A 27,273-nucleotide genomic window follows, 5' to 3' on the forward strand; every position below is an offset into this window, starting at 1 on the left:
AAAAGAGGGAATTGGAAGTGAGAGCTAGTAGTATTGACTAATAAGGTGATAAAAATGTGTGTCAGTTCAGTGTTGTGAATGTTTTACAGAGTTTTGGCCAAACAGCTCAGAAAAGGCTATGGCAAAATGCAGAAAAAGATGTCAAAGATGATCAGTTATGGAATGGCTCTATATGAAGATTAACAATATACACTAAACGTTTTTGAGTTTGAAAAACAGATTGTGGAGAGGAAAAACAACCCAAGAAATGTGACATTATGATGAATAGGAGAATTCTCAAATTAAACATGCTTGAGAAAGCATCTGTTGAAGGTGGGTTGAAGGTAAGAGTTTTGCCTTGTCAATTGGGACAGGCAATTTTTGAGGTGATATAAATTCAGCGTGAATTATGGCATACATCAAGGACTGCTAGACATGAAAGTGTGATGTAGATTTCAACTGTAGATAGCCACAAGTTGTTAACTGCTAGAGGCGGGGTTTATTACTCTGTTAGCCTGGTATATTTTTTTTTCCATAAGCATTTACCACTGGTAACTACCAAAAATGAAATACATAGATCCTGGGCCTGAATGTATGTAATTCGTTTAATGTTTCTATTTTCAAAATCAGAAAGATTTAGGGTTTGTTGTTTTGTTTTGTTTTGTTTTTAATAGGAAAGGAATGAGTTTGGCTTTGGAAGTCAGTAGGGAAAAAGGACATTAATTTTTCTTTGCTGTGGTCCTCGAAGATTTTACCTCTAGGTGGCAGCAAAGTTTTTCTTTTGTACTGTATCCTAGTATTTTCACTAAAACCGGGCTGAAACTTGTTAAATGCTGAACAAAAAAAATTCACATGCATTTTCATGGTAGTATTGAATTTTAGCATTCATATTACTGTTAGTATGGAAAGGGGGAAAAAAATTTCCAAACCGAAGTGCATTTTGCGGCAATTGCCAAAGGTACTGTGTTAACAAGGATGGGGTTGATGTTAGAAAGGATAATTGCTGTTCTTGAAAACTGAGTTGGAACAGTTTGCCTTCTGACTATGAGATTGCATGGCAGATGAGTTATGGTATTGAGAATAAAATGTTTAGATGACCTGTTCCTAACAGTGCTACTGTCTGTTGTAAATTTAGAGATGATATAAAATATGCCAAAGATTCCTAACCTTAAAAAGAATTAGATTGGGTATAATTTTCTAAGCAAATTGAGATGAATAGATAAAATATTGAAGAATGCTAAAATGTGATTTTTGTCTTGAAGAAATAACTGAATTAATGCAACTGCTGGTATAGGCTCAAAATAACAACTGTGTTATAGGGCACTTTTTTTTTTTTCTCCCCATGCAAATAAACTATTCCAGTATTAAGTTTCTGTGCCAGGACAACTAAACTTGCAGTTCAGTGCTTGTACCATTCTAAATGTATAGCTATATCTTTGGTGTAGGCAGGGATTTAAGAAGCTGTCCATCTAGTTCTCTTCCCTTTCATTTGGCACTTAAAAGTACGTTTCTTTTTCATCATTCTTGATAGAAATTCTAGAGCGGAAAGGCTGAATAAATTTAAGGAAAACACTTGTTGACTCTTATTTGTTTTGAATGTAATTACATGCCTAGCTAAATCAAAGACTAAATTTTGTGTATTTTAAGAAACTTTGACAAAATATGGATCTCGTATAAAAGTTACAAAAATAACGTTTTGAGTCAGTTGACTAGATCAATGCTTAGCTGCTGTAAATGTGCTTCTAAAGAGACAATGACATTATGTGGGAATTGTCTGGAAAGAAGTTGGAAGTAACTGTGTATTAAGTTCTACATGGGTTTACTTGTACATACACTGAAAATTCTTAAGCAATCTTTAGTTCCTTCCGTACTGCTTAGTATAGAGGAACGTAAGCAGATACATTTACTGTGGCATACTTATGTGTTGGTATATCCATTTTGTGGGGTTTTTTTGGCAGACCCAAATGACTGACACCACCACCCCCATATAGATTTTGATGGTATTTTTCAATGTGATTTTTAATTTTCAGCTATATATGAGAAGTCTGAATTTCTTTAGAAGTATGCACTGCTTCTACCAATACATTTTTTCCCTCAAGATGAATGATTTTCAGTCTCCCCCATTCTTTTTTTGACACTTGTGTTCTAAATTTGCTGGGTCGTTATTCATCCTCGCTGTTTAATTATGGCTTGTTTTTTCCTATCTGTAGCCCACTTTTTATGTTTGCTATCTTTCTAAATGATAGAAAAGGGAATAAGATACATTTATGCTTTAAAAAACTAAGCTGAGCTGCCTTCAGTGTTTTGGAGAGCTCTTGTGTGTTGCCATCAGTGCTCTGTAAACACCCTTGGGAAAGGAAATCTTACCCAGGAGCTAACTGAGTAGTTGTGTGGTTTTCCTTAACTGTGTTTAGACACATCAAGTAATGTTGGCAAATAATTATTGCAACAATGAAGACAACTAAGACACTAAACTAGCTACATTTAAAAAATACAAACATTATGTGATATGTCTGTTTGTAAATATAACAACGTTGTGTTTGTTTAAGGGATTGAACTCGGAAGTTTTTTGTCAGTTGCGCTTACATTTGTACAACTAAGCAGTTAAAGCACATTTCAAGGCAAGCCATGATCTAAGAATCAACAAAAGTATAGTTTCATAAGGATCATTTAACTTAGTTTTAAATTAACTTCTGAAGTAGATGTCAATCAGCTATAATCAGAATTGGCAGGAGAAAGGGTGTTAGAGTGAGACCTGGTATGCAGCAGCTGTGTTTGTTATTTTGTAATGAATCACAGCAGGTGCTTCTGGGATAGGGACAAACACTCCACAGGTGACAATTGTGGAATTTTCACATGTGACTGTGAAAATGGCCCTTCTTAATGTCAGGAAGTCAACTGTGAAAGGATGTTTTAAAATACCAGGATATATATTTCATACATACTTTTTTTTTTCCTTACAACACTGAGTTGGCCTACCTGTTATTTATATGGCCCAGCAGATATTTTACCACCATACAATGCATGCTTTCTGATGAGTGGGCTAAGACAAGTGAGGGGGGGGTTAAAGAGATAAAATATGTCAGTTTCTGTGCTGTTCAAATAGTTCTCCTGCTTTTAGTCTTAGTCTCTTTTTCCCCCGTCTCTACCCCTGGTAATACAATGTATACTTTGCTTCTTGTTTGAACTGTGTTCATTTAAATAGGGGGGAGCATGCGGTACTACTGAGCTGGTTTCTTTTTTTTAGCTGTCTACAGTCATTGTAGAGCTTGATCTAGGAGAAATAACTTTATATAAGGTTCTTTCTCACTGCTTAGATTTTTATTGTAAGACGTTTGAGCAACCAAGACTAGAATTTCCAAATTTAGTGGAAGTAGCCAAGGGATGGTGCTGAAGATCCTTTACACAGAAGTCATAGAATGGTTTAAGTTGGAGCGACCTTAAAGATCTTCTACTTCCAGCCCTTTTGCCATGGGCAGACACCTTCTACTAGACCAGGTTGCTCAAAAACCCCTCCAGCCTCACCATGTCCATCTATCTGTATGTGCATAAGTGTACCTCTTTGTCAGACATGCGTTCCTCGATGATTGAATACAGGCAGAACATAAACCAGGTCTGCAATTGAGGATTAGTTAAAATTAGACAATAAAACTGGATATTCCCTTTGGTGTCCAAACAAGACAGCTTTAGCTGAAATTTGTGGTTAGGGCTCCTAAACTACACAGGGCATGTGGATATTTCATTCTTTTTCTCTAGGTCCTGGTATCTGTTTTCTAGGAGTCTAGATGGAAAATTCTCAGTTGCTATGCATTTCCTTTTACGCAACCTACTTGTGCCTATGACTATAGTGAAATATAAGGATTATTTATACTGCTTCTGCTTACATACTTATTAACATTGGTAAGACCTTGGCCAGAGTATTGTCTTGTTGGGGCACTGCGTTGTCATACTATTATGAACAGCTCTGCAGAGGAAAAATTACTAGTAATCTTTAAAATTGTAGTACTTGAGCTTTAAGTGGGAGAGTGAGTGTGTTTGTTTAATCTGGAGAAAACAAAACTGAAGACAAACATGATACTTGCTGCTTTCTATGTGAAAATCTGTTGCAGAGAAATTAGGTTTTGAAGTCCAGTAGAGGGATAGGAAAGTGAATACTGGATTATAATTTCAGGAAAGGAAATTTAGTTTAGAAATAGCAAGATTATTAATGGAAAGCATATTTTAACCCTGTTAGAGATTCTTGGAGTAACTGTGAAATTGGCATTGCAGGAGGAAATGTTTTTAGAAAGGTTTAAGTCAAGCTGTAGTAAAGGAGTAGGCCAGAATATGGTCTGAGATCACTTCTAAAATTAATTTTCTGTGATTTCTACTCTTCTATTAATATTGGACCTATTATAGCACTGTTGATTTCAGTAATATGACCTATTTGACAGAGAGATCTATATTAATATTATAAGTATTTTCCATATGTGACACACTTTGCACTCATGTATCCAAATATATCCCTGTGGTCTCATTTCCTGAACACTGAGTTTACATCTGCTTTCCTGTGGTGAGTAAAAGAAGCATGATTGGATAGAGTTGGAGGCAAAAACTGTGTTCCTAATAACTAAAAATGTTATGTGCCTTGCTTTTCTTGGGACATCTTCACTGGGACATGTGATAATCTTTTAAACATAAGATAGTTTAAAGGCTTGTTTTTGATAGGTGATTGACAAGATGCAGGGAAAGGCAAGATTATGTTGTACATCAGCTCCTCTGGGGTAAGGATTTACCTGGGACTGGTTGATCAACATCACCTTGCAGCTGGCTGTTCTCTGAAAAGAACGTTGCTTGCTGTTCTCTTCCCTTTGCTCTTTGAAACAAGGAGGAATCTCAGGCACCTTGTTAGGGCGCCTAGTCCCTAAACATGCTGCAGTATTAATTCTGTCCAGGAGAGGGTAGTGCTGGCACTTAAATGCATCTGTTCATGTTTGACTCTCGTGTTTTTATATAACAAATTATTTTACAAATCTGTGAGATCATCAGTTCACTTGGTTTAAAGCTGAGCTGCTACTTGTTGAGAAAAATTTTGGCAGCAGTTTTTATTCTGTATAGATTATGGCCAGGTAAGGGTATATATGTTTGACTATTTCTAAGCATGCAGGTTTTTTTCAAATGTTTGGTACTGTGTTCATACCTACACACAGCTTTAAGATGAAAACATCTTCAGTATCAATATTATATGTTAAAGAGCTTTGAACAGGGTTTTTTCCATATTAGCTGTGTATATTTCGAAGAAGCTTAGAGGGGTAACCTTGTTGCACCCAAATGTGTTCTGCTCTGCTTTTACCATCATAGCTTTTTTTTTTTCAGTCTGGCAGGCTGTCTTTTTTGTGAAGACCACATTTAAAGGTGTGTTAATCAGAATATATATTGCAAAAGTAGACCTGCTTCTGCAGGGAGGTTGGACTAAATGATCTCTAAAGGTCCCCTCCAACCCCCTACCATTCTATGATTATTTTGTCCAGACGAGATTGGTGTTTCTGTGGCACAAAACATGACCTATAGTGGCTTGAATATGAGGCAGTCAAGGATAAAAATTCTAGTTTGTAATCATGATTAAAGTTGTATTGCTGTGATTTTGCACATCAATTAACTTCTCTCCTAAAAGAGTAAGTTCTTCTGACACCTCCGAAGGATGTTAATAAAAAAATGGGATTGATGAGTGCATTGTAATGTAGACTGTGTCTCTTCAAACAGCAGTGGTAGCATCTAAGGTGATGGGACCAGGGTTTTGGCAGTGATTCCAGTATAAAGTGATCATTGTTTTTGGTCGGCTCTTCAGTTATGCTGATGTAGCTTTTTGTGTAGAGTTGTGCTGTGAAATGGATCCTGGTTTTTTGTGGTTTGTTTTTTTTAAAATAAAGATTTGTGGAAAGTATCATTTTGTTGTTGTGATATCTGTTTGTTTTCTTTAATCCAAGTTAGTTTCTTGACCTGGTTCACTGTGCTACCTTCCTGAGCAGTGATGACAGCATAATTGAAAGGGCACTGTTTTGTAGTAGGGGTAAAAAGGGTGAGGGAGCTTCTTTTGCTCATCCCTGTATGAAGACCTTGTGATGTCAGGCCACTGCTTTACAAGTGGAAGTCATTAACTAAAATAGATCTTTCCTCTTGTATTCAAAATCTGTTCCCCAACAGTACTTTTTATAATGGTCAGAGGAGGATCATGTTCAATTTGCAGCTCTTATATTTGAGGCTTTCTGGGTGACCACCATATAGTGAGTTACTGGGTGATGTGCTAGGGGAGAGAATTCGGCCATATCTTGGGGCCACTGACAGTACGTTTGTGAAAACACTTTATGCTTCTTAAATTTCTAAGGTTGGTCTCTGGTTTTGAGCAAATTCCTACTTATACTTGGTGTTAATTTTAAAATGCTTTTATACACCCATTTGTGCTGTACTGGAGCTAAAAGATCTTTTTCTCTTCTGTTTCTTGGTAACATAATGTTTTGGTAGTCTTTGCCTAAGCCTGGAGGTTAGACAGTTGTCAGTTTTTGTTTTGCCTGTCTCAAGATCTGTTACCTAGGGACAAAGTCATCCTGCAGATGGTTACTCCGTTTCCATCACCTAACCCTGCAGCATCCGTTCAATCTTATTCAGAAAGTGCTGTACAACTCTGTTTCTGATTATTTTTCCCTGGAGTGGAGAGCTTGACTTCTCAAGCCTTGCATGAGATATTTACATACAGATCTTTGTTCTTATTACTGCTTTACTTTCCGTCCCCAAACATTATGTTATCTGCTGTGCTTTGAATCAGAAAGATTAGTTGTCTGCTCCTGTTGATTTTTTCCCATTTCTGTTTCTTAATTAGCTATTTGAAGGAGTTTTTTTTACTAACTTGAAACAGTACCTCTCAGTTGATGAATGGGCATCAGAATACCTTTATTACTTCTTACTCTCTTTTTTCTCCTTTTCCCTCCCTCCCCTTCATCCATCCTCCCTGTAAAGACACAAATTACAAATATTTTTCCTGAATTATGTAATCTCATAGAAATAATTACTTTTACAATGCTGAATGCCAAACTGTTCATGCTGCTCTTTCTTGTGTTCCTTTGCTCACTCACTGAAACAAAGCTGAAAAGATGAATGAAAGTGGGCTGATGTCAGAAGTTATTTTTACCAGTTAATTCTCCCTTTCTTTTCTTGAGGCCTTAACATCTAGGGGAAAAGGTAGATTTTTAGACTCCAGAGGAGTTGCTTATTAAGAGTTTTGGAAAATAAAAGCATTGATATTACAATCTGTTGAAAACACCTCTTACAACATTTCAGTTTATTCCCTCTGATATGTGCTACTTTGTGATTGTATTTCCCGGTAACATTTATTTGAATCACTTTATATTGCTCAGACTTTTGGGCACATGCTGAAAACAAAAATGTCTTAGCCTCCAAATTAACAGTAATACTTACCACTTATGGAATCCTTGAAGTGTCTAGAAAAGCTGCCTTGGTTGAATTTTAATATGATTATGCTTGATGTTTTTATTCAAAGTGTTTAAATCAATTTGAAGGCACCTCATATAATTTTCTTCTGGCTCTACTATTTTCTCGTTGTGTACCACAACAGTAGGTGAATATTCACATTCAGCAAAATGGAAACCATCTGATATATGACTGATGATCTGAACAACTTGAGGTTAGTTTGGAAATTGGTAGTTTGTGTCCTTAAGCTATGCTTCCTATTTGTTAACCTGTGATAAAATTACATCTTACTTATTTCTGTTCAAACAGTTAATTGAGTTTTAACTCTCAACAACTACATCCAGATGTTTATTTTCTCTGCAATGTGCTTTGAAAAAGATCTTGGGAATTTGATCAATTTTATTCTGCAAACCTTATTTTCAGGCAAAAGAGTTATTTGATCATTTGATTTTTTTTTTGTCTGTGGAAATAAATAACAAAAATGCCACTGTGAAGTCAATGAAGATCTACACATAGATTATTTCATCAGTAGGGGAATGTATACATCCCTTAATTAAGGTGTGTTTTTAGGAAATGTACCAAGTTCATTCACAAGCAATGGTTATCCTTCTTTCTTTGGAGTTAATAGTCATGCATGCCTGCTTCCATGGTCTTTTTTAATTGGACAGTTACTGGTAAACCATTATGAATGTAAGAGTTAACACAGGAAGAGAAGCACTGTCTCCTTGATTATTTAACTTAAAAGTCGTGTGAACTCTAGCCTGGATTTTGTATTCAAAACTATAAACAATTAATATTCTTATTCATAATAGCTTGGGACATGTTCAAAGGACTAAATGTGCTTATTGCAGTGTCTTGATTTGTTCTTTTCTAAGATGTTGCAATAAATGGCCAGGTGGTTAATGAACAACACATTTCTGTGTGTTTTGGAACACACAGAATTTTTTTTTCCTAGCAGATTTTTATGTCCAACTAATCAAGTATTAGTGCTTCTGTAGGACAGCTGTTAATCCTTGGGTTTTTGGAGAATTTGGTGTCTGATAGTACACTGGCAAGTGTGTATTTCAGACATAGTTACTCAGTACCATGCTTGTAGTATGTCCCTGCAGAGATCTTGGGTATGGATCAGCAGGATGTGCAGGATCTCAAATACTAGTAGTACAGAGAACATGTACTTTGAACGGACTGCTGCTTGGTTTTTTTTGCATGAGCCCTGCTGCTAAGAATATGTACACCAAATGTAGTTAGTCAACTTGTTCATATAATCAACACACTCTAAAATTATTATAATCTTGACTTGCCTCAGTGCTGGCTGCTATCTTGATCAGTAACTTTTGCTGAAGTTTGTGCCAAAGCTTGCTGTGCAGGATAAGAAAGACTGTAGTTTCTCTGACCAAGATCTTAGCCAAATCTCACTTTTGCAGTCATTGAAGAAAAATTGAGATAAAACGAAGGACCTCTTATGAAACACTTCAGAGCATACTGTATCAGGTTATGCATGACATTAGACTAGGCTTGTGCAGATTCACTTTTTTAAAAATTGCCACTGATCAACTGTAATTTGTTGTAATTTGTTACCTCAATTTCTACCACACAGATTTTTTTTTTACTTCTTGTTGGTAATCTTACTGAGAAAATGTGTGTGTGGGTGGTGGGCTTTGCTTTTTAATGGAGATTATTCCTTCTAAAATCAGTTACTACCCACAATTGTAAGTTAAGAGTCCTGTCCATCCAGGGGACTTAAAAGGGTGTAAGTCCCCTTCTATGTGAAAGTACGTGTGAAAGTAAAGTCTCTTGGTGAATCAGTTTCTAAGTTATACTGCATTTTTTTTTCTATAGATAATTTAAGCAGACAAAGATAAGTGTTTAGTGAATAGGGATTTTCCGCTTACTTGCAAACTTCCTTGTTGATAAGGAAGTCAAATAAAAAAAAAAACAAACTCCCTGCCTCCCAAGAGCATGAGATATATAAGGGATTTACCTTTTTAGAATAAGAAGCAACTGTTCCAGTTTACATTTGCAGTTTATAGCTTTTGAGAAAGACAGATATTAGAAATTGCATTCGGGCCTTTTGGACTGGTTCGCATTCAATGTGAAGTTGGTTGACTATTCACAATATTTTTCTGGAAGGTTAGGATTGACTGCTTGATGTGTGTAAAGGACAATTGCTTGCATTTCTGTCCTTAGGCACTAATACTGTATCTGTCTTTGAAATCTGTCAACTGTTTTGTCCATTCTGTATGGTACTCATATTTGTCCTAGTCTTAGAGGCCAGGATGTTTGGAGAGTTGGTCTAATACTGTTTATAGTGCCTCTGTCAAGTTTTCTCTGACTATTACATGAAAAAGATAATGATATGCCATAGTTTGCTAATGTACTGTTTCTTCCGGAGTGTTACCTGTGTGATATATGTTGAACTGATGACTAGGAGCTCAGATGTAATTTGAATATTATGTGTGAATCCATTTTCTGAAATATCCTTTAGGAAGGTAAGTGTTGCTGTATATTGTTTTACAGGGTACATAAACAACAGCAGTTTTGCTGTTGTACTGGAAAAACCACTTGCCTTATTGGAGGAGAATAATTTTGCAATTTAGGCTTCTGAACTTGGTTCACTTTTTCAAGAACTGTTTACGGGAAGATTTAAAAAGAGTTTTAGCCAGTGTGATAAATGATAGGGAGGAGAAATGGTGGTTGTGCTCTGGAACATATAATGTATGTATCATAAATTTGTCATAAGATACATAATATTTTGAGTGTTTGTGTGTATCTGAAATGAGAAGGCTAGGAGGAGTTGGGAAACATCTGGGAAGATAATGAATCAAGTTTTATCTGAAGTTAGCAGGCAATATTATGTCTTAATTCAAATTGTACAATACATGCAAAAAAAAAAAATACAAACCACACAAAACAAACAAAACCATTCTGCAAGCAATGATAAAAATAACCAATTATTTACTGTTTTTGTAATGTTAAAATATTTTACCAAGGCAAATTGCAGTCAAAAGTAATGTGAGTTATTTTGAAAATGGAAATACATAAAGATGCATCTATACAAGTGCCAGACTAAATATTTTACATAACTGTATTTCAATGAGAAGATATACAGTAAGTGCACACTTGATAACACTAAGCAGGCAAAACGTAACATTAGTTCCATATACTGTTGTTGAATTCATGCACAGATCTCTCCAAAGTAAAGAAGCTGTTCCAAATAATTCTTGCTGTGATGAAAAACAGAATGGGTTGCTGGTAAGGGTATCAGCATGGATGGGGGTCAGTTATAGACATTACTTACTGTAATTTGTGATTGCCGTGGGAGAGGAGTGGCTGTTGGTGTGATAGTAATACTGCTGGTGATTTTATTGGTGGGCTTACTGGGTAGGCCATTAGCTAGTGCTGGAGTTCTGTTGTCTTGCACTGGATTACAAGGACTGATGGGCTTGGAATTTGTGAGAGCTTGGACATAAGGACTTCCTAAATGAATATGGATTTTGTTATCCTCAGTAGTTATTACACTTGATCCCGTACTGTTAGATCTCTGAAACTGCCACGATGACTGCCTGTCTGGGGATACTCTAAAAACAGCATGTTTTGCTCCCATTTCTAAAGGCTCTGAGGAGAGCATTTGTTCCTGAGAACTAGAGCCTGGTAAAGCCAAAGGGGACATTGTTCTTTCAGGAGTTAAAGAACCACATGATTCAGGCGTCTGAGATCTTGCAAAAGTAGCCATAGTAATAGGAGTTACAACTTGCTCTGGGCTTACATAACCATCTGCTGCTTTTGCTTTTACAGATGTTAAAGAGGCATTTTGAATAATGGTTATTCTTTGCTTTGGAGTGCCGCAGTTGGGTATAACTGCTGTGCTTGTGTAGGAGTGAGGACTTTCAGTGGTAGGACTAGTGATTTCAAGTGTCGCTGTGTTTTGTCCGTGGTCTGGAGTTACTTTTATGTGAAGAGGTTGGCCAGGTGTATGGCTTAGAACTAGGTCTCCAGTCTGTGCACAGTTTCCATTTTGCTTTGTATGAACCTTTCCATTTTGAGGATGGCTGTCTTTGGACTTCATCCAAGGAATCCATAGTTTTTTGTTCACAGCATTTGTAATGGATGAGTTGCTTTTGAAAGACTGCGTTTGTTCCTCCTCATTTTTGTCTTTGTCCTCATTATCGCTGTCTTCATACAGCTGCCCGTTAATGACTGTTCGCTCTAAAGGCATGAGGGTTTTGTAATCAGGTGGTTCATTGTCTGCTGGATCTGTCTGGACTTCTTTTGAAAAAACTTGCAAGTCAGAAATCCTCCTTCCATTGGCACCGGGCTTGAAGTTCTTGCTGAAGTGTCTATACCTCTCCAATTCTTTTGTAAGGCTTTCCATTTCTCTTGCTAATTCCCTGTTCTTGTTTTCTTGCTGGAGCAGTTTCTTCTGTAAGACTGTATGATCACCTCGGAGGTGACAGATTAGATCTTCCGTTGCCATATATTCATGAATCTTTTCTTTCAGTGCATCTACTTCTTTGGAAAGATGACTTGATTTAGCTTCCTCCTCTTTGAGCTTCTTAAAAAGACGCTGTTCTTGATTGGACTCTGCCTTTTCTGTTAATTTATATCTAGCCACTTCCATTTTCACAGCCTCCAGCTCCTCTGATAGGAGCTTTGCTCTGTCTCGTTCATTGATGTATCTTCGTTCTAGAGACTCAAATTCATCTTCAGTTTTCATAAGATCATCTTCTATGGCCTTCATTTCTTTCAGCTTCTGCTTAAGCCTCTCAACTTCTTGAGAAAGCTCTTTGATTTTGTTATTTTCCTGTTGCAAGGAGGTACTGGATTTAGTACTCTCCTTAAGTTTATTTTTAAGAAACTCTTTTTCAACAGCTTCCAGTGACTGAAGTCTTTTTCTTAGAATATTCACTTTGGAAACAAGATCACTTCCTTTCTCTTCTTCTGCTTTGAGTTTGTTTTTCAGTTCATCTCTTTCTTTTGTAACACTGGACACTTTTTCCTCTGCATCAGATTTTGATTTCAATGCCTTTTTACTTTCCTCAATTAGTTTTTCTGTGACAGACATAACTTTATGTTGTTCCATCTGAAGCTGAGAAGTTACAGCTTGCAGCTTCTCTTCTGTTTGCTTTACTTTTTCACCCATAGTTTTTCTTTCATCTACAAGCATCACTGTTAGACTCTTCAGCTTTGTTAAATCTTCTTTAAGTGTAAACTCAGTTTTTTCTAACTTACTTTCAATTGCTTCAAGCTCCCCAACTCTAGCTTTTAAGCCATCCAGCTCATGAGAAAGCTGCTTTGTTAACATTTTTTCTCTTTCCAGGTTGCATTTCAGGGAGTAACATTCCTGTTTACTCTTGTTGAAAGCATCTTCTAATTTCTCCAGCTCCATAATTCTTTTGTTGAGTTTGTCAACTTCACCTTTGAGGTTTTTGCTCTGTGATGCTTCTTTTTCCAACTTTCTATTTAATTCTCTGCACTGGTCTTCCATTTTAATAAGTTCTTCGTCTTTTCCTTCCATCTCCAGAAGCCGTTTACGCAGTTCTTCAACTTCGGTCATAAGCGTGGAATTCCCACATTCTCCCTTATTTATCTTATCCCTTAAGTCTTGCAGTTCTTCTTCTGCTTTTCGTAAAGATTTATTGGTCTCTTCTAGCTCATCAATTTGTCGGCTGAGGGTAGTTAATTTTAACCGGAGTTGACGATTCTGACTGTCTTCATTGGTTAGTTTGGCCATCATTGCTTCTTGGTCTTGAAAAATCTTACTGCTTTGGGCTTGAAGTTCAGCCTCCAGCCTGCTTGCTCTCTGTTCCTCTTCTTGAACTTTGGCTTCAGCAAAAGCCAGCTTCTCATGCGCTTGTTCTGCAGAAATGGTTAATTCTCGAATTTTTTTGCTTTGTTGATTCAACTGCTCAGTTAGTCTTTGCTGTTCATCCACCACCATCAAAGCAAAGGATTTCAGTTTAGTCAATTCTTCTTTCAGTTTAGCTATTTTCTTGTTGCTTTCCTTCTCCTTTTTAGCCTGATATGCTGTTTCTTGTTCAAGAAGCTTTTTCAGTCTGTGGGAGGAAATAATATTGTATTTTGTAGCCATTTTAATTGGTATTTAAAAACGCTTCAAGTATTATGACATGTCTGCCAGATACGTATGAACATCCACTTGTAACTACAAGCAGACCTCTCCTTATAGCATCATGGGGAAGCACCCACAGGCCTTACTTTCTCATCAGAAGTTCTTTTGTAATGGACCCTTCAGTATAATGATTTAGACTTGACTTAACTTGGATGCATCAAGAAGAGTGTGGCCAGCAGGTTAAAGGAGGTTCTTCTCCCCCTCTAGTCTGCCCTGGTGAGGCCTGATCTGGAGTACTGTGTCCAGTTCTGGGCTCCTCAGCTCAAGAGGGACAGAGAAGTGCTGGAGAGAGCCCAGTGCAGGGTCACCAGATGATCAGGGGCCTGGAACATCTTTCATACCAGGAAAGGCTGTGGGAACTGGGGCTGTTTAGTCTGGAGAAGAGGAGATTGAGGGGAGATCTTATTAACATTTATAAATATCTAAAGGGTGGGTGTCAGGAGGTTGGGACATCCCTTTTTTCTATAGTAGCTAGTAACAGGACAAGGCGTAGTGGGATGAAGCTAGAACACAAAAAGTTCCATTTAAATATAAGAAAAAAACTATTTCCCTGTTCAGGTGAGGGAGCCCTGGCACAGGCTGCCCAGAGGGGTTGTGGAGGCTCCTTCCTTGGAGGTCTTCAAGACCCACCTGGATATGTTCCTATGTGACCTGATCTAGGTGACCCTGCTTCTGCAGGGGGGTTGGACTAGATGATCTCTAAAGATCCCTTCCAACCCTACCATTCTATGATTCTAACTTCAGTAATTACGCAGCTTTGATTACACTTTCAGCCCTTGACAGGTGTCAGCACAACACAACTTTTTGGTATTCTGCAACTAGAATAACCCTGTCTTGGCTATTTTTTGAGGCTAAGTATGCATGTGCACGTTTTGGTGGTTTGTTGCATTGTGATTTTTTAAATAAATGTGATTATCAGAGTAGTTGAAAAATTAAATCAATGCAGCCCTCAAGGGCAAGTATAATTTACAGTATTATAAACTTCTTAGTAACTTGAAGTTACTTATAAACCATCCCAACGTTTTATGATGTTTCATGATTAAACCTTATGGATGTCAAAGTATGTGAAGGAAATATACTCACATGAGACAGGCTGCCTAATGTCAGTTTCTAAGCAACACATCAGAGCAAAACTCAATATAGTAGGTAAGTCCGTCCTCAGTGAAAATGCAGGACTTGTGATCTTGTATCAAGTATATGCACACATGCACAAATGCAGTCATTGGGTAAACATGTATTCAGGCTGTCCCTTTGGAACTTAAGAACTCCCAAATGTCTTGCTGTCTGTTAGGCTTTGATTTGGTCTTATATTCAAAACTTGTAGATACACTTGAGTTCAACCCCGTTTTTACATTATTCTTCAAGGTTTTAGTAATGGTTTTCCAAAACGAGTTTTAGAGATTTACATTAGCATTCAGTCTTTACTGAGATTCTGTGTTCAGTTTTGGGTCACTAAACTACAAGAAAGGCACTGAGGTGCTGAAGTGTGACCAAAGAAGGGCAATGAAGCTGGTGAAGGGTCTGGAGCACCAATCTTATGAGGAGTGCCTGAGGGAACTGATGTAGTTTAGTCTGGAGAAAGGGAAGCTCAGAGGAGATCTTACTGCTCTCTATAACTGCCTGAAAGAAGGTTGATGAGATGGGGGAGTGAGATGGGGGTTGGTCTCTTTTCCCAAGTAGCAAGTGATAGGACAAGAGGAAATGATGTGAAGTTGTGCTAGGAGAGGTTTAGATTAGATATTAGGAAAATATTTTTTTCAGTGAAAGAGTTACCAAGCATTGGAACAGACTGCCCAGGGAAGAGGGGGAGCCAACATCCCTGGAGATATTCAGATGTGTAGATATGGTGCTTATGGTCATGGTTTAGTGGTGGGGTTGGCAGTGCTGGGTTAGTGGTTGAACTCTGTGATCTTAAAGGTCTTTTCCAACCAAAATGATTCTGTGCAATTCTGAAATGAAACATATCTACTTTCTAAGAGGCTTGGGATAAAGTTGTGCATCTGTTTGTGTATGAGCTTAAGAAACCTCCAAATACCTTGAATACCAGGTTCTTCTGTGGACTTTCCTTTGTCGAGGAGATAGTTATGGAGTTGGTCTGAGATATGATCAGGTTTGGCCAGCACATTTGCCTTCTTTCAAGAATATTTTCCCCATAGCCAACCTGTATGTATGTTCTGGTGTTAAAGAAAAATCTGAAAGGCCTAGGCTGAAGTAAATACAATATTAGAATTTGTTTGTGGTGTTGTTATTCATATGTGTGGTATGTATCAGTTATATAGATGTGAAAGAAACCAGTTACGTATCAGGACTGTACTTGCACAAAATTACTGCTTTAGCACTCATTAGCTGAGCCCCTTTGCTTTCTGTTTTAGTATTTTCTCTCTGCAATTTGATGATGATTCTCTAGAAGTTATTGTTCATAAGCAACATAAGATTCCCACTCCACGTTCATCTCCAGTCATTATTGTGATGCCCTTGTACAAGTGATGGGTCTTTACAGATTCCTACTGACAACTTCTTGTTATAGCCATTCCTTTAGTTCTGGAAGAGCTTAGGCAATGGCCTCCTTTGCACAGCACTTCATTAGCTATTGACTGTCTGGAGGTACGTATTTCTGGGCATTTAATAGGTTGCCTCAACAGCATCCCCTTTGGCAGCATTGTAGTTTTCCTGCACAGAGAGAGGAGGTCCTGGCCATTCTACAACTGTCCACCAGACTTGTCTCATTTAATGATGATATTATGTAGAAGGCTATGACTACAGAATTTCTTACATCTTCACCATCCCACTGATTTGATTTAGTGCATAATTGGTGCTATATTGAGTGTAATGAAATGCTTTATATGGAAAATTGACAGAAAGGCAAGTAGCAATAAGTAGTGGTGATAACAAAGACTTAAAGCAGCCTCAAATTCTTTACAACAGTTAATTAGCATAAGGGGAGAAACAGACATGAAAAAGTATGCGGGGAGGGAGACTTTTGTGAAATGAGCTTGAAGGAATGCTGCTGGCTGATAAATAAATGGACAGAAGAGTGCACCATCTTCAAAGGCAGCTTTTTACTCTATTGTTGATGTATAAACTTTTGTCTGCTTTTCACTGCTTTTTTCAGTTTGAGTTCTTTTTAATGTGAAAATCTGTCTTCCCTCCCCACCCTTGTCTCTAAATGCCTTAGTAATGAAGTTCAATCGATGATTTACCGTTGCCATAGATATAAAATCATAACAGAAGCATAACTAACAATTTCATTTGGAATGAACTCAGTTTTTGTGTGTGCATGAAGTTAAAACATCTTATATTACTACTGTTAAAATAGACTTAGGCTTATTAGCATTTGTTTTATTTTAGTTTGATTATAATTTTTTTTGTAAGGCAAATTTAGCTGAGGTGATTAATACCTAATTTACCCAAAAGCTACCAAAAGCTTCCATATTAACTAGTTTATATCTCTGTGCCAAATGAAAGTAATGCTTCAGTAACTGATGCCTTTCAAGTGCTTTAGAAAGGAAACTCATATAAATACTAATCAACAATGGTAATTTTTCACAGGGATGCTGTATGATTTTTTTGTGGTGGAAACAAGGTAATTGTGCATAAAAAACAAACAGACAAATATTTGAGCAGTCCTTCCAGTGGACATCAGTGTATGTTCACTTTGTATTTTTTCTATTATCTTCTTTTTTTCTTCTATGACTTCATTTCTCAAGCTCTCTAGAATGCTTAAAACTTGATTCAGCAAAGCACTTGAGATTCCATTTGAAATTGAGTGCTTGAGTGAGGTAGTCTAACCCAATCTCTGATCAAGTCTGTGTTACAAGGGTTATTTGAACAAAAGTGCCTAAATTACTGGTATCTGACCTGGAGCATAATATAAAGTGAGAAGAATTTGCAAGAGATTTTTTTTTCTTTGGTCATGCCAAATGACTTTAGAGTACTTAAAAATGTTTCCTTCATTCAGCAGAAAAAATGCAGTTTTAAATTCAAACTGAAATACAAGAAAATATTTCTAACCAATCAAGACCTCGTTCTTTTTTTTAAAAAAATAATTATATAAAATCACTTAATTGAAGTTATGGAGCAAAGTGTAGAAGCTGTGAATTGAAGGATTAGAATGAGTTTCTAAAAGGAAAAAAAGGAGTATGTAAAGCATGGGGTTTTTTTAAATACTGTTCGATATGGTTTTTTAATTGTTTTTGAAAACTGCAAGTTTATTCATGTATTCCTATGTAGAAAATACCCTCAACAGTGCTGAACAGATAATGATTTCTTGGACAGAACTGAGATGGCTATTGTGAGCAGTAAACTGGTAGTCCATTAATATTTAGGGAAGACTTTTTCCTTGTTTATTGAGTTCACGTTTCATGGTTCAGTAGGTCACAGCAACTGTGTCTGTGCAAATTCACCTAAGAAAGAAAGGGAACTCCAAAATGTTTCAGTTTTGTGTGTGTGTGTTTGTTTTTTCTTTTTAAATTTGTCACTTGGTTTTGGTCAGCTTTTTTTGGGAACCTGATTTCTGCAGGACAGGGTTTGATTAAGTATGCAAGTATATTAAGTATATGCTTAGTTGAAGAAGTGCTGCAATTGATAATAGCGCTTTGATTTTCATACTTTGTGACAGAATAAAAACACTTTGTGTTTACTTCATCAAAAATACTCTCTTCATGAAGAAGAGTATCCAGAGCATTTGAGAATACAATTTTACCAGAAATATGCAGAGGTCAAAAAAAGTTGACATAAAAAATTAATAATTTTTTAATAGAACAGGCACTTACTTGTTAAGTAAAATATTTTAATAATTTTAATTTCTAGTTGAATTTCATGATAATGTAATTTCAGATTGGGGAAAAGTAGGTATATGATTTACGTAAAGCTTTCACAGATAATTCCGAGCAGTTGACTTCACAGGACTTCAAGAACTCCTTTGGAATCCAAGCCAGCAAAAACAGACATTGGAAATTGTTTTCATGAACATGAACATGAGGTAGTTAAATATTCAGGGCAGTGTCTTATTACTTTTTCTTCAGAGCTTCTGTTATACATTACTGCTTTATTGTGGCTTACTATTGTACTTGTTGGCAATACCAGTTGCCTGCTTTTTTATTTTCGTAAAGAAATTTTGTCAACTCTGTTGATTTTTATCACTTTCTTCAGTACATATACTATATCTTCTTGGGGTGAATGCTGTACATTCAATCATGCTGTCTTGTTTTCCAGGTTTTTTTTTTCCAGTGCATGTAGCTTTGTCTACATGTGGGAACTCACAAAACAATTCATTTTCTTGGTGTCTTGTGATGTCATTTTATCTTAAAATGGGATTTTCTGCTGTTGTGGAGAAACCTGATTACATGGATGTTTACTTTCTGTTTTTATGGGATTCTAAAGGGATAATTTTCAGTTGTAAGGAAACTAAAGAAGGCATGGGAGACTGAGATTGTAATACCCTTATTTATTAATTTTTTGAGTTTGTTCCAGAAATCCTTATTTTTCCAAGAACAATTATTCTAAAACAAGTGTTCTCTTTCTTTAATCAGTCTTGTAATGATAACTCTAGAGAAGGCTGCTTCCTGTAAAGATGGAAATGAAATAGGTGTAGGTATGTGGAGCTGTATTTTTTTCATCCACTGAAGTATTTATGACATTTCAGTATACATCTTATCAATATCTTCATTTTTATCTGATCATTCCGCAGAAATGACTGAGATTTTGAATGTCTGTGCTTCTCTTTTTTTTGTTTTTTTTTTAATTGTAAAGATACATTTTTATTTATCTTGTGCTTTTTACCCTTCTCAGGTAGAAGATGCGGCTTACTAGGGTTTCTACAGGTTGTAACATGAGGGAGGCTTGCTTCTAAAGTTTTTAGACATGAGCTTAAATTTCTTCTTCCACAATGCAAATTAAAAAAATTAAGCTGAAAGCTTCTATGCGTAGATGAAGTCATGCCTCTTCATCTGAGGTTTTATTCCCAGTTAGCAGTAAGTAAGATTTGCCCTTTAAGAGAAGAAACGTGCTTCATAATTTCTGGTAAATCTTAGAAATCATTGTAATTTTTTACACCCATGCAGTTAAATATTTATGTTCGGAAGAAAGCCAATCTGTCTGTGCCTTCAACAGTTTATTGCAACAAAAATTTGGTTTATTAAAGTGATTTTTGTGGTCTGGAGGTGACTGCTTTTTTCTTTTTTTCTTTGCCTACATTTTTACTTATTGATGTGCAGTTTTTATGAAGACATACATTACAGCTACTTTTGTGTCTCTCTTTATTGTCTTTTATTAATGTGTTGTTTTTCCCCTGTCATAAAGAAAGTCAAAAGCATTTGAAATTACAGGAGCAACAGCATACCATAGCTGTTGTGTAATCTGTTGGCTTTATCTGAATCGGTCAGCACTTCTCAACAGAATGTGAACGCTTATTTTAAAATTTGTTTTCCAGTATATTATTTACTTGTGTATATTTTGGATCATTAGTTTATACTAGGATGAAAACCTCCATAAAGGGTGTGTCAACTGCAAGAAACTGTGTAAAAGGCAAATTTCATGATAAGGACTTTTAATGAGGGGGGTGTGAGTTCTGTTTATTACTCCACAGACTATCATAGAGTAATTATTGTTTTATCTGATGCTGACTTGCTCTACAAAGCTTAATAAAAGCCATATATGTTGAATGCGATTGCTAGTTCTGGGTTAATGGGCAAAATTTCAAGTGGATAACCAGATGTATTTAGCTGTGATACTGAGTAAACATAAAAAGATAATAAATTCTTTTAAAAAATAATTAATCTGGAAAGATAATGTTGTGTTTGACCATGATTTCACAGCCACTAAGCTGATGAATATTCTTCCCGGTAATATATGAATGTTTATGCTCATAAATGTTATGAAATCTCATGTAAAATTGGAGAAAGTAAATGGCATGAGAAATTTTTAACAAATTTATGTTGTTTAATGTAAGGTTTAAGGCTGGATTAACATTCACTTCTAATTGGAGTAATTCTAATTCAGCACTAAAACAGCTTTGTTTTATCATGAAACTTCCATATCTAGATGTTCTTGGAAATCACTTATCAAAACATCGGTCTGGTGTAAAATGTATTAAAGCTTTCTATGGTAGTAATTGTTAGACCGTGTAAGGTGATAGATATTAATTCTGTCAATTTCTAATCATGTAATAGTAGCCACCTGCAACGTCTGAGATTGTGATAGGAAGGTGCATAATTTTTAGGTGGGAGTGAAGAAGCTATCCAATTAAATTGTTGACAGGTTTTTGTTTTATTTTCTTTTCTTGCCTGCATATTCTGAAAAGCAGTGACCTAACAAGACCACATAATTAATGAGCTTTACTTGAAATTAGCCTTAAAAATTGTGGATCCCAGAATTCAGCTACTAGAAAACATGGCACAGTGAATTGTGAAGTGAACTCTGATGTGTTTGGATGTACTCTTCTTTTTTTCTTCTTTCTAGATTTAGTAGCTATTTCAGCTATTCTTTGAAGTCAATATGTATTACTATTGGCATTTCAATGGTGTATAATTGTGGATGTAGCATGACTATTAATTCCTCTTCTGTTCTGAATCTAAATAATCTAAATCAATAACTGGTTTACAAAAATACAGCTTGGATTCTGTTAGTAGTTTGGGATTTTTGCATTGGGGATTACCATAGTGCATATTTGTTCATCTTCATCTCTTTCCTCGTCACCCTGCCACCCTCCAGCAACCTCTTCCATAAAGCAAGTAATTTCAGATGCAAGAGTAGAATTTGGAGCTCTTCAAATTTACGTCAGCCAGGAAATTATAGTTTTGCAGATGGAAAGCTTTCAGAAGGAAATAGAAAGATGAACCACAAGAGATGTGGTATAGGGGTCAAAGCAACAAGACTGAGGCAAAACTTCTCAGTTACTTGTTCAGGTCCCGCTTCTGTCTTTTTTTTATCTTTACTTATTAAAATTTTGTGCCTGAACTTCAGCTTTATTAATATGGAAAAGCAGTGTTGACTTACTGTAACAGATCATTTTGAGAATTAATATTGACCCAGAGAGGTTTTAATAGGGTGGTAACTATGCAAAGTAAACCAAGACAACTACTGCTTTTTATAATTTGTCACTTAAAAATGACAGTGTTACTGAAATATTTACATTTGATGATTTGATACTTGGTATTGCATAACAAGTTAAATTCATGGGAGTGATCCCATGTGTTTGTGTCCACAGTTTAGAATGTCAGTACCAGTAATTGTTACCATTGCAGCCTGCTAAGATTATCAAGTCCAAGACAGTAACAGGAGTTAACTGAGCTCCTGATAACTGTCTTGTATAACCTTGCCTGCCTGCCTTCCCCCTCATTCTCAATTGGAAGATTAGGCACAAACATGGGAGTGCAGCTTGCCAAGTTCTGGAAATTTCTGCTTGGGATACTACTAGCACTGATTACCTCAGACGTATGTGTTCAGTTTGTGCGAAGACAATACAACTTAGTTATCATTGCCATGCTGTGTTTACTGTTGATGGAAGTGTAATAGTTGGAGGGCTGAGTTTTTTGTCTTGGCATTCTTCAAGTGACTGAGGAGGCTGCAGAAGTTTAGATTTGCTGAGTCAATTGCTTCAGCTGTATATAAGTTTGTAGTGCTCAAGTAATCTTTTCAATTTAATGATAATACTTGTTTGATATAAAGAACCATGTGAGTTTTCTTGAATCAATTTGAATAGATAAATCGTGTCTATAATTTGACTGTAGGTTTTTAAAGAAATCTATATATAACATCATAATGTGTAGATTCAAGGTGGACCTCTTTAATGGATGCTTTTTTCCTCGGGGACAGCTGGGAAAACAGGTGTTTTTCTGTTACCTGATGCACCTGGGGCAGTGTTAGTGCTGCTGTCTTGACCAGAGCTGGGCATAATTGTGCAGGACCAAATTAACACAAACTTCTTAAAACTTCAATTAGTGTTTTTGATATGACAGAAAATGGCACTCAGCCAACAATAACACATGTTACTCGGAAGAGACTGGCTAGTGGTAAATGTCATTTTCCCATAACATTTACAGGAACTGGATGTTCTCTAAAATAAATTTAACACAGATTTTATGTAGAAATAGATGTTTGGGGCCCATGGGCAGAATAGGCACTGTGCCTATCTCTTATGCTGACTATGACCTTATTTGTAGATTATCAGTCATCAGCAGTGGTAAAATTTAGAACTCTCCATACTGCCACACACACTTCTTCTGGGAGCAATGAGGAGTTACGCCTTCAGTTCAGCAGTCCTGGATAAGCTGCTGGATACTATGTCCACTTGCTTTTAGACAAGTGGAAATTGGCTGCAAAAATTTAGCATGTTCTCTACATGTTCAGTGAATATGATGGTTTATGTGCTGAAATTGTGATTAGAACCACATAGATAAAAAATGCTAAGTTAAATAAAGGTAATATAGCAGTGAATGAGATTGTGTGGGAAGACATAGGTTTCATTTGATGTCGTTTGGAGGAATGAGGCTAGTTGAAAACAATTAGACAAACATTCCTCAGTGATGTAGGTGGTGTTACTCCTATGCAGGATAAAATTCTATGACTTCTTGAGGATCCTGTTCATACCCATAAATTCTTTATTATATACATATACATCCTAGGACAAAAGTAAGCCCATTTTCTAGTACTCTTCTTGAAGTAGCAATATGTATGTGTATAATAAACTCTGAGTGTTTAAAGACTAGGCATGGATGACACTTCATTTTGTTTTTTTGTCAGAAAACACAAACCTTAATTGTTACTGCAAAATTTAGCTTGAGCTATTTCAATTTTCCTTGATTCAATGTTGCACGAAGCAGCATAGTTGAGGATTTTCAAATACCTAAGAGACAAAGCAGGTTTACTGATACAGTTGCACCTTTTTCTAGTAGTCAGAGCAGTAATAGTAGCACTAATGTCAAATGGAGATTTCACCTTGAAGCTGAATATGCATCTTATTTCTATGGACCTGGTACTGTGAGGATGTCTCTCTAAGATAGATGTGGCCAGCACTTCATCTTGGGGGACATAGGTGAAAGAGACATTGTACCAATGCATTGCAGCATGGTTAACTAGCTAAAGATTGCTTTGAAGCTACAAGTGATGCAGAATGCTGCTAGTTTTCTGTCTTGTGGTATGTGACCTTCAGAAATTGTATTAAAAGTATTTCCAATGGATTACAAGTTACTTCTGGATACAGTTCTAGATATCAAAGCTCTATAGTTCTGCAGGTTTTGCTACTTTGGAAATAATTCACTTTCTTGATGTCTGTCCTAGTCTTGCTAAATGTCTTGCTGTATGTCTCCTATATTGGGACTGGGAAGTGTGGGTTGTGTGGAAGCTGCATTTTTTTTTTCTTGTCTCAGTAGAATCTCAGGCTACATTGGCCTGGGAGCACTTGATGAATCATCTAAAGGTGAAAAGTCTATGCATGGTTGTTTAAAGCATTTTAATCATTGGCATAGGTGCTCTTTTTCAGGATTTAAGTTCACATGGTTTCTCCAATCTTATCCTCTTCAAATATAACACTTTGTTTTAGACTACAGGATATGAAGCTACAGCGGTGGTCCAATGATGATAGTCTGAGAATTATTTTAGTAGTTATAGTTCTAACTCAGGTTTACTTCTTAGGTTTCACATATGTAAATGACACTTGTGATGAATTGTTTAACTAAAGAACATCTTTTTCGCTCAAATCTGTTGGTTATGTTGTGTTTAAGATTTTTTTGTTATTATAATTTTTTATTTGTCTTTTGGAAAGAAGAATGGAAACTACTAGCCTTAGTAGTTCATTGCATTAGTGATCAACACTCTGCTTAACCGTTAAGGAAAATTTAGTCCTTTGGTCACATGTCTACCCAAACTGCCAATAACAGTTTGTATCTAGAATCAGTGTTTTGTGTAGGTACTTGCGTGTGTGTTCAGTTGGAATAACTGTTACTTTCTTTGGAAAATAAATGTTTCTCTATTTCTTAGGAAAATACCCTAAATTGTTAGTGTGAAAAAGCAGATTTAACTAGGTCTAGCTATGCTATGACCAAGAGTTTCTTGAAGTATTTTAAAATTGGTCTCAACAGTCTTCCTAAAGAAAAGATAGGTGCTTTTCCATTTTTACTTGTTTTCCAGTTATCTTTCTCTGCCTTTCAAAAACTGTATTAGAAAAAAGGCTTTTCTAGGAATGAGGAGAGTCATGTGCATGTATGCTTCCCTTGCCCTTTCATATGAAGACTTTTAGACTTGGAGTGTTCCCTGTTTTTCAAACAATTGTTAATTCAGTTGAACATTCTCTGCCACTTTATTGTACCACAAACTGATTTATATTCAGTATGGTTAAGTCACTGAAGGACATTTGGCTACATGCCCTATTTGATGTCTTTTCTTGCCTCTTGGCTGATGCTCTGTAGTATTTAGATTCTATTTTCCTATTTTCAGATGTCACTCTGAATATGAAAGAGCTGTGCAATGCTTTCATGTGCAGTATGTTTCTGATGTAATCAATTTTAGCTTTTATTTATTTACAATGTGATTTCCAGTGCTGAAAATAAAGACACAATTATCTCTAGCCAGAATTTACCACTTTCTGGGCTAACTGCATTAGGCTAGATATATTAGTGGGTCATTTACAGATTATAAAATGTTACTGTGTCAAGTTTTGACTCCTCTTGCCCAGTTAATCCTGACTGAAATAGGGGAATTTTGCTATTTACAAAGATGACAGTAATCATCTAGTACTTCGGGAGCAAAGCAAGGGCAAGCAGACACTTCCAAAGTGGCTGCTCCTTTGGATACCAGGCTGCTTTTTCTTCCCTCCTCCCTTATGTGGGTTAGTAAAATGAATAAGCATGAAGATTCTTGTGAACAGTTGTCTGCTGCTTTCCCGAGAAGGCATCAATGTATGCACCTCTTAGCAAAAGCCTAAATATTCCCCACTGCTTCATAGTGTCCCCACACCACTCTAAGAGGAAGTCTATTTTGTCTTTCTTGAATTGACTTATATTGAAGTTGTACTTGCTGACTTGGCACTTTGCTTCAAAAGGTTTTGATGCCCCTGCTCTGCTTACATAAATACAAGCGAATGCACATGCCCATTTATATATTTGGTATGTTTTTAGAAACCTGCCAAGGTTCATGGTGGCCTTTTCATTGAAGCCAGATCAGTATTTAATTTGAGAATGACATGGGCTGCTAGTGAAAAGACTTTTTTTCCTCTTCACTTGAAAAAGTATGTGATACTGTGCTGCAAATTGAGAAAATGTTTCAACTTTGTGCATTAACAAATTGCTTTTCTTTTTCTTTTCCACCTTCCTACATTCAAGTTAGTATGTTCAGCACTGGATTTCGCATATTCAGGTCAGAGGTTGGCTGCCCCAGATGTGGACCTGTTGTACCCCCAGGTTCAAGAAGGAAGTTCAATGAGGTGCAAGATTTAAAAAAGAAATTATGCTCACTTAATTCACTTTTTTCTAGGTAGGGATCTGAAGCAAAATGACTACTGAGGCTGAGAATGTTCTTGACTGGGGAAAGCATTTTGACGTTGAAAACAAAAGCAACTGTGACATTTATTAGTGTTCTTCTGAGAAACCTCTGTGTAGCTAAGTTAGAATAGAATCACGTGTGGAAATATAGTGGGTGACATGAGTTTCGGCTGAGCCAAGATTAAAAGTGATAAAATTACCTAATTTTCTTAATATTTTGACTTGTTGACTAAAAGTTATGTGAATTTAACCAGAATATTGATTAAATCTGGAAAAAATGGTGGAATTTGGTTAGCTTGTATTTTTGCTAAGATGGTTTTGTCCAAGTGCTGAAATTCAGTGCGCACTTAAAATGTAAATGTTATGAGTGCATTACTTTCTAAACAGACATTCTTTTGTGGTTTTTTTTTCAGGGTAGTATCAACATGCTGCTTCATTGCAGTTTTAAATTTTTTCCTCTTATGCTGTCATTGCAATAGTTGCCATATAAACACTAGATAAGCTTTGTGTCTCCAATAAAAAAGGATAACGTTTTAAATCCACTCCCTGCAATGAAATTGAAAGAAATAAAACTGCTTATTTACCTCAGCAGCCACTCACTGGTGATTGTCCATAGGCTGATGTCAAGCAGTTATGTTATGTCTTTGTGATATGCACTACAAGCTGTAGCAAAAAGGGTGACTTCCACAACAGGAAAAAAGTATGAGCATTTATCTGCTTGTTAAAGGTTATAGGACTTTGAGTTGTGTTGAAATGTTGTCTAGCAAGATTGGTTTGAACTTTCACCCCTAAGCCTTCCATATTGTTATTAAAGAAGGATTATAAAATGATGTTGCTGAATGTTTGCTCATCTAGCATTCATTTATTGCATGAACATTCACCTCATCACTGTCACCTCAATTCTGTTCTGTGAGGAGGCAGTTGTTTGGGAGGTGTTGTTTTTGTACTGTTTTTAACTGGAGGCTACAGACTGCCACAGAAAATATCTTTTTCTTGAGTTTGTGAATGCTTGAGGAAAGTGAGTTATGAATGCCTGAGTATGCTGCATTGATCCATCAGCAGGAGTGCTATTACTGACCATTCAGTGAGGTGCTCTGGGACATGCAATAGAAGTGATTTTTGTCTTACTGACAGAAAAGACAGCAAATCTCAAAATCAGCATAACATACTGAGAGGTGTTAAGACTCAAAATGTCTCATTACTTCACTTAAATCACAAGACTGGGCA

The 27,273-nt window shown here is 36.4% G+C and overlaps 2 protein-coding genes across 4 annotated transcripts in view; one reads left to right on the forward strand and one right to left on the reverse strand.

The window, feature by feature from the left end:
* The window catches only part of CMSS1 (cms1 ribosomal small subunit homolog), a 237,715-nt gene that overhangs the window by 7,497 nt on the left and 202,945 nt on the right, over positions 1-27,273 (forward strand). The window lies entirely within an intron of this gene.
* FILIP1L (filamin A interacting protein 1 like) overlaps positions 1-27,273 on the reverse strand; it is a 34,286-nt gene that overhangs the window by 3,495 nt on the left and 3,518 nt on the right. The window contains exons 1-2 of one of the 3 annotated variants that reach the window (XM_062004307.1): positions 10,733-13,492; positions 8,162-8,164 (exon numbers count right to left, since the gene is read on the reverse strand). In XM_062004307.1, coding sequence (XP_061860291.1) covers positions 8,162-8,164; positions 10,733-13,381 — 2,652 coding nt within the window. In that variant the 5' untranslated portion in view covers positions 13,382-13,492. Of the gene's footprint in view, positions 1-8,161; positions 8,165-10,407; positions 13,497-27,273 lie in introns of those variants that run through there. The other 2 variants (XM_062004316.1, XM_062004298.1) reach the window with 2 other exon arrangements.

Source organism: Colius striatus, chromosome 1 (assembly GCF_028858725.1).
Source record: "Colius striatus isolate bColStr4 chromosome 1, bColStr4.1.hap1, whole genome shotgun sequence".
NCBI classification, from domain to species: domain Eukaryota; kingdom Metazoa; phylum Chordata; class Aves; order Coliiformes; family Coliidae; genus Colius; species Colius striatus.